Source organism: Phocoena phocoena, chromosome 20 (assembly GCF_963924675.1).
Source record: "Phocoena phocoena chromosome 20, mPhoPho1.1, whole genome shotgun sequence".
In the NCBI taxonomy this organism is placed as follows: domain Eukaryota; kingdom Metazoa; phylum Chordata; class Mammalia; order Artiodactyla; family Phocoenidae; genus Phocoena; species Phocoena phocoena.
The window spans coordinates 10,975,621-10,984,887 of NC_089238.1; the positions used below are offsets into that span (position 1 = coordinate 10,975,621).

Consider the following 9,267-nt stretch of genomic DNA (forward strand, 5'->3'; position numbering starts at 1 on the left):
GGTGTAACCTTCTAGGTCTGGAGGTCTGAAGTCCAAAATGGGTCTCACTGGGCTAAACATAAAGGTGTAGGCAGGGGGACTTCCCTGGTGGCACAGTGGTTAAGAATCTGCCTGCCGGTGCAGGGTACACGGGTTCAATCCCTGGTCCAGGAAGATCCCACATGCCTCAGAGCAACTAAGCCCGTGCGCCACAACTACTGAACCTGCGCTCTAGAGCCCGCGAGCCACAACTACTGAGCCTGCGCTCTAGAGCCTGCGAGTCACAACTGCTGAAGCCCGGGTGCCTAGAGCCCGTGCTCCGCAACAAGAGAAGCCACTGCAGTGAGAAGCCCGCACACCACGACAAAGAGTAGCCTTCACTCTCCACAACTAGAGAAAGCCCGCACGCGGCAAGGAAGACCCAACGCAGCTAAAAATAAATAAATTAAATAAATAAATTTTTAAAAAAAGGTGTAGGCAGGGATGCGCTCCTTTTGGAGGCTCCGGGAAAGAATCCGCGTTCTTGTCTTTTCCAGCTTCTAGCAGCTGCCCACGACCCACGCCCCTTCCATCTTCAACGCCAGCAACGGCCAGTCGAGTCTTTCTCACGCTGTGTCACTCTGACACTGACTCTTCCTGTGGTTACACTGAGCCCAGCTGGATAACCTGGGATAATCTTCCTGTTTTAAAGCCGGCCACTTAGCAACCTTCATTCCTTATGCTGCCTTAATTCAACCTTTGCCACATAACATATCTGTAGGTTCCAGGGATTAAGATGTGGGCATCTTTGGGAGGCCATTTTTCTGCCAACCACACCCACCATGTGTGAGACAGTGGGGCTGCAGACTGAAAAAACAGACACGAGTCCCCCGCTCTTACGGGGCTGACATTCTGCTGGGGGAGAGAGACGGCAAGTGTCCCGCAGTGTGGGGTGGCGATAAATGCTGTGTGAGCAGATAAAGCCAGGCAGTGTTACACAGTGATGGGAGTGATCGGGTCATCAGGGAGGGTGTCTCAGCGGACTCACCTGTCTGCAGGGACTTGGGAGAAGTAAGGGAGGTTCTGGGGGAACCATTCCAGGCAGAGGAAAAGCAAGTGCAGAGGTCTTCAGGCAGGACAAGTGCAAGGAGTAGCAGGGTGTTGGGCGGGGTACCAGGAAAACCCGGGATCCACCCTGACTCAGCACTCTCCCTTGCTTGGTTGCAGGCAAATCCCATCCTTCCTGCACCCAGCTTTCCCATCTGGACAAAGTAAGGTTGGGCCAGATGGACACCCCCAAGATGAGTTTGTGTCCTTGAAACGTTGATGGTGGTGGGGTCACTTTGGAGGAAATCTTCCGGGGCAGCTCCACGGTAAATATGGACACAAGCCATCCTGCTGGCTTTGGGGGAGGGAGCCTGCCCCTCCGCTGGGCCTGCAATCCCACCACCCTACCGCAAGGGCCTTGCTGAGCAGCCTGCAATCCTGAGGCCCCCTGATTTCCATTTGTCTGCTTGGTTCCAGCCTCATGCTGGAGATGCCACAAACCATCTCTCATTCCATCCTCCACAGCTTTCAGATCTGAGCTCTGAACAATAGCTCCTCAAGAAGGCCTTTCCTCACCCTCTATATCTAACCGTATTTGCCAGGTCTACCCTCATAATACTGTCTCTCTATCATCGTTGTATCTTGGTTTGCTTATGATCAAATTTACCAGTCTTTTCCTCTATGATCTGTACTTTTTGTGTCTTAAAGATACTTTCTCTGCCTCTGAGGTTACTAAGGGATTCTCCTTTATTTCCATCTAAATGCTCTGGAGTTTTGTGTTTCAGACTTAGATCTTAAATCACTAGAAACTAATTTTTGTGTATGCTGTGAGGTAGAGAGCCTCATTTTAATGTTATTTTTTATTCTATTTATCTACTTATTTAAATTTTTATTTTGCTGTGCTCCTTCTAGAAGCTCTAGGGGAGAACCCATTTCCTTGCCTTTTTTAGCCTCTAGAAGCTGACTGCATTCCTTGACCCGCGGTCCCGCATCACTCCAGTCTCTGCTTCCATTGGCACATCTCCTCTGACTCCTCTGCTTCCCTCTTTCCCATGTAAGGACCCTTGTGATTACACTGGGCTCACTGGAATAATCAAGATAATCTCCCATCTTAAGAGCTGATCCTTCATCACATAAGCAAAGTCCCTTCTGCTGTGTGGAAGCCAACACACTCACAGGTTCTGGGGATTAGGATGTGGATATCTTTGGGGGACCATTATTCTGCCTACCACAGGGTCTCATTTAATTTTCTTCCCTATCAGCTCATTCACAGATTAGCTATCCTTTCCCCACTCATCTATAGCTGGGGCTGGCGAACTACACTCCATAGGCAGAATCCAGCCCACCTACTGTTTTTTTGTTTGTTTGTTTTTGCATTACGAGGGCCTCTCACTGTTGTGGCCTCTCCCGTTGCGGAGCACAGGCTCCGGACGTGCAGGCTCAGCGGTCATGGCTCACAGGCCTAGCCACTCCGCGGCATGTGGTATCTTCCCGGACCGGGGCACGAACCCGTGCCCCCTGCATCGGGAGGCGGACTCTCAGCCACTGTGCCACCAGGGAAGCCCTCACCTACTGTTTTTGTAAATAAAGTTTTATGGGAACACGGCCACGCTCGTCCACATATCACAATGCATGTGTCTGCCTTTGCGCTACAACAGCAGCACCGGGTAGTTGTGGCAGACGCAGTATGGCCTGCAAAATCTAAACAGATCTACTGTCTGGCCCTTTATAGGAAAAGCTTGCCAACCTCTGATCTACAGGTGGGGACCGCCTCCTATTAGCACCTCGTAAGCGCAGGTCTGTTCCTGAGCTCTCAGTGCCCTCCCACTAGCCTATTCCCAAGCCAGCACCACCGTCCTTTTACTACAGCTTTGTAATAATTCTTGGTATGAAGGGAGGCAAGGCTCCCCTACTTGTTGTTCAAAGTGGACTTGGCTTCTTTACTTTGTGTTTGCCACTACTTGGTTGGTGTCCACCTCCCTCACTAGACCAGGTCTGTCTTGTTCACTGCTGTGTTCCTAACACCCTGTGCAGGGCCTGGCACACGGTACCTGCTTAATTCATATCTGTAGAACGAAGAGCAGTCCAGTGTTAGCTCAGTCATCCTTGTTTTATAGCTGGAGAAACAGGCTCCAAGAGGGGAACCATCTTTGCCTGAGAAGATGCTTGTAAAGGCCTTATAATACTCCCATTTGGGAATTCCCTGGCGATCCAGTGGTTAGGACTTGGTGCTTTCACTTCCGAGGCCCTGGTTCGATCCCTGGTCAGGGAACTAAGATCCCGCAAGCCACAGCCAAATTTAAAAACCCGCAGCGTGGCCAAATTAAAAAACAAAAAACCCTCCCATTTTATAGATAAGGCATCTGAGTTCAGAGAAGTGACAAGCTTGTCCAAGGCCCTGCGGCTCTTTAGTGGGTCAGGGCTGGCTCCAAAGCTTGGCCTTAAAATTGCTTTTACTCTACTGGTATACACCCCTTGTTCTTGCTTTTATGATTTAGCATATCTTGGGAATACTTCCATGTCAGTACATGTAGAGCTGACTCTTTTCCCCTACAGCTACATCTTCCATTCTCTGGCTGTACTGTAAATTCGTTAGCTGGTCCCCTATTGATGGGCACTCGGGTTGTTTCCCATCTTTGGCCGCTGCCATCGCACTGCAGTGAACATCCTTAATCTTATACCTTTTTTCACGTGCTTATCTATAGGATAAATTCCTAGAAGTGGAATCGTTGACACGAGCATGCGTGCGTTTAAAATGTTTTATACATACACTCAGTGGCCAAAGTGGAGGCACTAGTTTAAACTCACAACGTTGAGGAGCGCCTGTCTCGCCATGCTCCTCAGCAGTACAGGGTGCTAGCAGGTGTTTAACCTTTGCCATATGAAGAGGTGTGAAAAACCAGAGCCATCTCCAGGTCCATGGTTTGGGGCCCAGTGCTAACTCTGTGGGTGATGTTTTCCCCTCCCAGAAACGAGTTCCTCCTGCTAAGTCTGAGCCCAGTGTGGGGGCCAACCTCCCTTCCGGCTACCTGGAAGAGGCAAGTCCATACAGCCTGGCTCAGAGATGCCACCTCTTTATTGACAGGGGCTCGCAGCACGGGGAGCCAGTGAGCCAAAGGGAGGGTTCACTCCCGCTCCCCTGGGCTCTCGGCCTGGTGGTGGCTGCGTTGGTGAAGGAGTAGGAGGCGTCTCTGGCCAAACGCCTGGCCGCAGCTGGAGCAGCGATGCCGGGCGGTGACCTGGCTGCCCGGCGCCGTCGGGGGGTCGTGACATAGGCGATGGGCGGCCAGTTTGGAGGGGAATGAAAAAGCCTTGGGGCAGTGCGGGCAAGGATAGGGACGGGCGTCGGTGGCATGGTGCGTATGGCGGTGGGCCGCCAGCTTGGAGGGGTAGCAGAAGGACTTGGGGCAGTCGGGGCATGGGTAGGGGCGGGTGGGCGCGTGGGTCCAGAGGTGGGCTGCCAGCTTGGAGCGGTGGCCGAAGGCCTTTGGGCAGTGCGGGCACGGGTGCGGACGGGCGCCGCTGTGCGTGAGGCGGTGGGCTGCCAGCTTGGAGGGGTAGGAGAAGGCCTTGGGGCAGTCGGGGCATGGGTGGGGGCGGGCACCGCCGTGTGCCAACCGGTGCGTGGCCAGCTTGGACGGGTACGAGAAGGCCTTGTCACAGTCGGGGCAGCGGTGCGGGCGCTGGGGCGGGGGCCGCCTGCGGGGTCGGGAAGGCGCCCCTGCAGACGTGGCGGGCCCTGGAACCGACTGGCTGGGCTTCTGCGGCGAGCCCTGGTAGGGAGCTAGGGGACAGGAGGGTTGGTGGGCTCCAGGAAGCAGCCAACGCCCTGAGTCTACACCAGGCTCCCCCTCGACCTTGACATTCTAGTGTGTCTGGACACCTGAAGGGTCATACTGAGATTCCCCAAATGGCATGTTCCTGCTTCTCACCCCCTGCCATGCACCATCCTAAGGGGCTCCAAAGGGTTACCTCGCTGGAACCCCAGAGCTGAGGCTTCCCCAAAGCTACTAAAGTGTCCGTTTCTAGTATCTTCCCAAGTGATCACCCTGAAATCCCGCATGTCATCTCCCCTAGAAATGAGGGGTCCCTCCAAGACAACCTGGAGGATTCCCCAGAGCTTGGCGTTCTTGGGGATCCGAAATGGTTATCACCCTGGGCTTTCAAAACTTCACCCTGAGATTCCCTCAACATACGATTCTCTTGGCCCCAGTTCCTGGAGAATGCCCCCTCCTCACAGGTGGAGCCGCCCTCACCTTCTCCTTTGGTCACAGGCTCCTTGCCAGTGGGACTAGGATCGGTGCCCCTGGCCACAGACTCAGCATCCCGCTCCAGCATCTTGCTGGCCCAGAAACCTAGAGGGAGGGCCTAGGGTGGGATAGGGGGCGACGCCGGTGTTTATCAGGCTGTTGGGGGAAGGGCTGAGAGCCTAACAAGGGTCAGTATGTTTAGGAGCAGGGTCTATTTAAGTCTGGGGTCCTATAAGGCGAGGGTGGGCGGAGCCTAAGGGCACAATGGGCGGGGTTATGCAAATGACCCAGAAGCAGTCTATTTGGAACTTAGCCTCAGCGTTTGAGCCTTCGAGCGGAGTGGGCGGGGCCTCTATAACTAACTCCCAGCCGCCCCAGAGCGCGGAGCAGGCGGGGCCTATGTCCAGAGTGGGCGGAACCGGCCGAGGAACCTAAGACGGGGATGGGTGGAGCTATACTTATAAGACCCAAAGTCGGTTGCTCAGCAACTCTGTCCCAGGGGAGGGGCCTACGAGCTCAGTGGGCGGGATTCACATCGAAGGGGTAGCTTTACCCGGCTCTTGGCTTAGTCTCAGTCCATTGACGCCGCGTGAACTGCCTTCTTCTTGTCACTAAATTTCAACCCCTGCGTGGAGCTGGAACCGTGGAGGGTAGAGGGGAGACCTGGAGGAAGACACAGAAAGAGCGTGGCTCGTGTGTTGCGACTCAGAGACCCCCTAATGGACTTCTCCCTCGAGGTCCCAAACATCCGAGCCTCCACGCACCCCTTGGGATCATGGCATTCGGGCACCAATGCACTCTCCCAAGGCTCAGGCGCCCATGCAGCCCCTCCAGAACCTATGCATCAGGACCCTCCCCCGTTCCGGGAGTTCTGGCGATCAGCACCCCCAGTCTACTTCCCGAAGACCCTGGCGTCTGTGCCCGGACCGCTGCCCCCTCACCTGCGGGCGGCTCCTCCCTGGGGGCGGGGCTCCGGGCCCCTCCCTCGGGGGCCGCGGCCACTGCGGCGCTGCCTTCGGACTCTGCACCGCCCGGCGCGCGCCCTGAGATGGGAGGGCAGGGGAGGGAGCGCGCGCTAGCTGCTGGGCCCAGCCTCATTTCCATTCCCTCCTCCTCCGCCGGGCCGGTGCGGGCGTTAGTTCGCATGCGCGGTCCGGCCCGCGGAGGCTGCAGCGGGGGAGACGCGATGGAAGGAGGGGGTGGGTGCGCAAGGCAAGCCAGTTGGTGAGCAATACCGGCTGAGGGACCGGAGGAAAGTGTGCCGAGGCTTGCAGGGCCTACGGTGGCTGACTGGAGTCAAGCACGTGCAGGAGTTAACACGGGGAAACCTAACTCAAGAGATTTCTGAGACAACTTCCCTTTCGTATGTCCCCGTTCTTTTCGAGAATTCCGCTCGGAGCTTGAGTTCCGTCTCCCGAATCAGTTTCAAGAGCCCGCTGCCTATTCTACCCCTCAAGGCACTGGCAAGGAAAGGCTAGCTGTTTCCTCGAGAGAGGGAGGGAGCGGGACGGGTTCAGAGCGAGCTGATGCCCAGTAAAAGTCACGTTATTTGCACAGCGCCCGGCACTCTTCGCTGCTGGGTGATTCTGGATTCTCCGCCCCTCCCACCCTAATGCTACGACCCTGGGGCCGGGAGGGCGGCGGTCTCCAGGTGCCCGGGCCCCCTTGTTCCCTGCTGGAGCTCCTGGTGCCAGGCCCGGGGTGGCTTGCTTGGCACCCTTCCCCCAGGAAGTGATGGTGCACCTTCCCGCCCCGTACAGGAATGACCGTGAAGTGCCCATAAACCACCCCCGCATGGGTGGGTCTTCAGTCTGATAATCCACAAGGTCTGGCGAACCCTGGGAGCCGTGGGAGTTATACGGAAGGATTATTTGGGCTCATTTCCCCACTCACTCCTCCCAGATGATTTTGAAGCTATATACCAGACCTCATATCCCATAAAAATCTTTTTATTACACTTGGTTTGTTTCAGTCAGTACTTAAACAAGACCCACAAGTTGAATTTGTTTGCTTTGACTTTTCAGTGTCTTCACTGACATTTTAAAAGGTTCACTGGTTGCTGCATGGAAAATGGATTACAGGGAGGTGGAGTGGAAGACAGAAGCCAGTGAGGCGGCTGTTATATATTAATTATATTAGTAATTATTAAAAAGTACTATGATAATTATATGATAATTATATTATTATATGATATCGATAATTATATTATATGATAATTATGTTATTAATTACAGCATCTGATATATGTCAGAAGCTGTCTTGAGTGTTTTATATACGTTCATTCATTTAATGCTGACAGCAGTTTTTCAAGAGGAGACGCTACTATCATCTCCATTGTACAGAGATAAAAATGAGGCAGTAAGACTTATCCAAGGTCACTCAGCCAGGAAATAGCAGGGCCAGGATTTGAACACTTGCAGCCTGACCCTGGAATCCATGTAATTTGCATCTATGCTTTGCTGCCTCTTTGACTGGGGCAGAGGGCGTGATGAGGGAAAAGTGGTCTGGTTGGAGAGGTTAATTCATCAGGGCTTAGTAATGAATTGGGAGGAAGTAGCAAGAGGAGGAAGGAGTCACGGATGACGATGAAATAGTGATAGCCACCTCCCTGAGAGCACAACACCTGAGCAATTGTTCTGTGCCAGGTCCTCTCCCAAACTCTTTGTATGTGTGAACTCATTGGATCTTTTCTTTTTTTAATTGAAGTATAGTTGCTGACAATACTATATAAATCACACGTGTAAAATCTAGTGACTCACAATTTATAAAGGTTATACTCCTTTATAGTTATTATAAAATGTTGGCTATGTTCCCCTGTTTTAAGATATATCCTTGTAGCTTATTTTATACCTAGTAGTTTGTACCTCTTAACCTCTTACCCCTATCTTGCCCTCCCTCCCCACACTGGACCCACTAGTTTGTTCTCTATATCTGTGAGTCTGCTTCTTTTTTGTTATATTTACTCGTTTGTTGTATTTTTCAGATTCCACATATAAGTGATATCATACAGTATTTGTCTTTCTTTGTCTGACTTATTTCACTTAGCATAATGCCCTCCAAGTCCATCCATGTTGCTGCAAATGGAAAAATTTCATTCTTTTTTATGGCTGAGTAGTATTCCATTGTATATATATACCACCTCTTCTTTACCCATTCATGTGATGGACACTTAGGTTGCTTCCGTATCTTGGCAATTGTAAATAATGCTGCTCTGAACATTGGGGTATGTGTATCTTTTTTTTTTTTTTCTTTTTTGGCTGTGCAGCATGTGGGATCTTAGTTCCCTGACCAGGGATTGAACCCGTGTCCCCTTCAGTGGAAGCTCAGAGTCTTAACCACTGGACCGCCAGGGAAGTCCCCGCATGTATCTTTTCTTAGATCTTCACAGTGAGGGAGGAACTATTTTTAACCACAATTTACAGATGAAAAAAGAGAAGCCCAGAAGAGTTTAGTTTTGAGCCTGAGGTCACACATTTGGGAAGGGTGATACCAGTTTCTAACTCTTAGGATAATTCGCAGCTGACTCTACAAAATCCCCAGAGGGTGTGCACGTCTTCAAGGGACAAGTAAGCGTCTACCAATCCTGCAGAAACAATTAGGAATGGGCCCCAGGGTGGAGAGGTCTTATTTGGGGGACCCTCACAGTAAAGTGTGCCTCAGAGTCCCTGTTTTCCTGGCTTCTCTCTCCCCTGAGCTCCAGGCAATCCCTGCACCTCTCCTTGTTTTAGCCCTGATGTCTGCACCTCTTTCCCCCACCCACCAGACCAACCAGACTGAGGACTCACCTCTGGGTCTCCAGTTTCGCTCAGCTTGAGCCAGACATTCAGGAGACCTCAATGTGAGGAATAACTGAACCAAGTTCTCTCCTTGAGTCTGAGCTTTTCTTTCTGCCTGTTTCTCCCCTCTCTTGGTGTTTCCCTGTTCTGAGAGATTCTGTCCTTCTCCCTGTACATTTCTCCCCTCTCTAATGCTCCCTGCTCCCCACATCTCTTCCCACCTCCACGATCTCCTG

The 9,267-nt window shown here is 52.5% G+C and overlaps 1 protein-coding gene across 1 annotated transcript; it reads right to left on the reverse strand.

Annotated features, from left to right (window-relative positions):
• Positions 1 to 3,751: 3,751 nt before the first annotated feature.
• ZNF575 (zinc finger protein 575) lies at positions 3,752 to 6,304 on the reverse strand. Its single transcript, XM_065898823.1, has 4 exons — positions 6,197 to 6,304; positions 5,809 to 5,918; positions 5,262 to 5,373; positions 3,752 to 4,789 (listed from the first exon to the last, which is right to left on the reverse strand). Exons 3-4 carry the CDS (start codon positions 5,341 to 5,343, stop codon positions 4,131 to 4,133), a joined length of 741 nt encoding a protein of 246 aa, XP_065754895.1. The 5' UTR covers positions 5,344 to 5,373; positions 5,809 to 5,918; positions 6,197 to 6,304; the 3' UTR covers positions 3,752 to 4,130.
• Between the last annotated feature and the right edge of the window lie 2,963 nt (positions 6,305 to 9,267).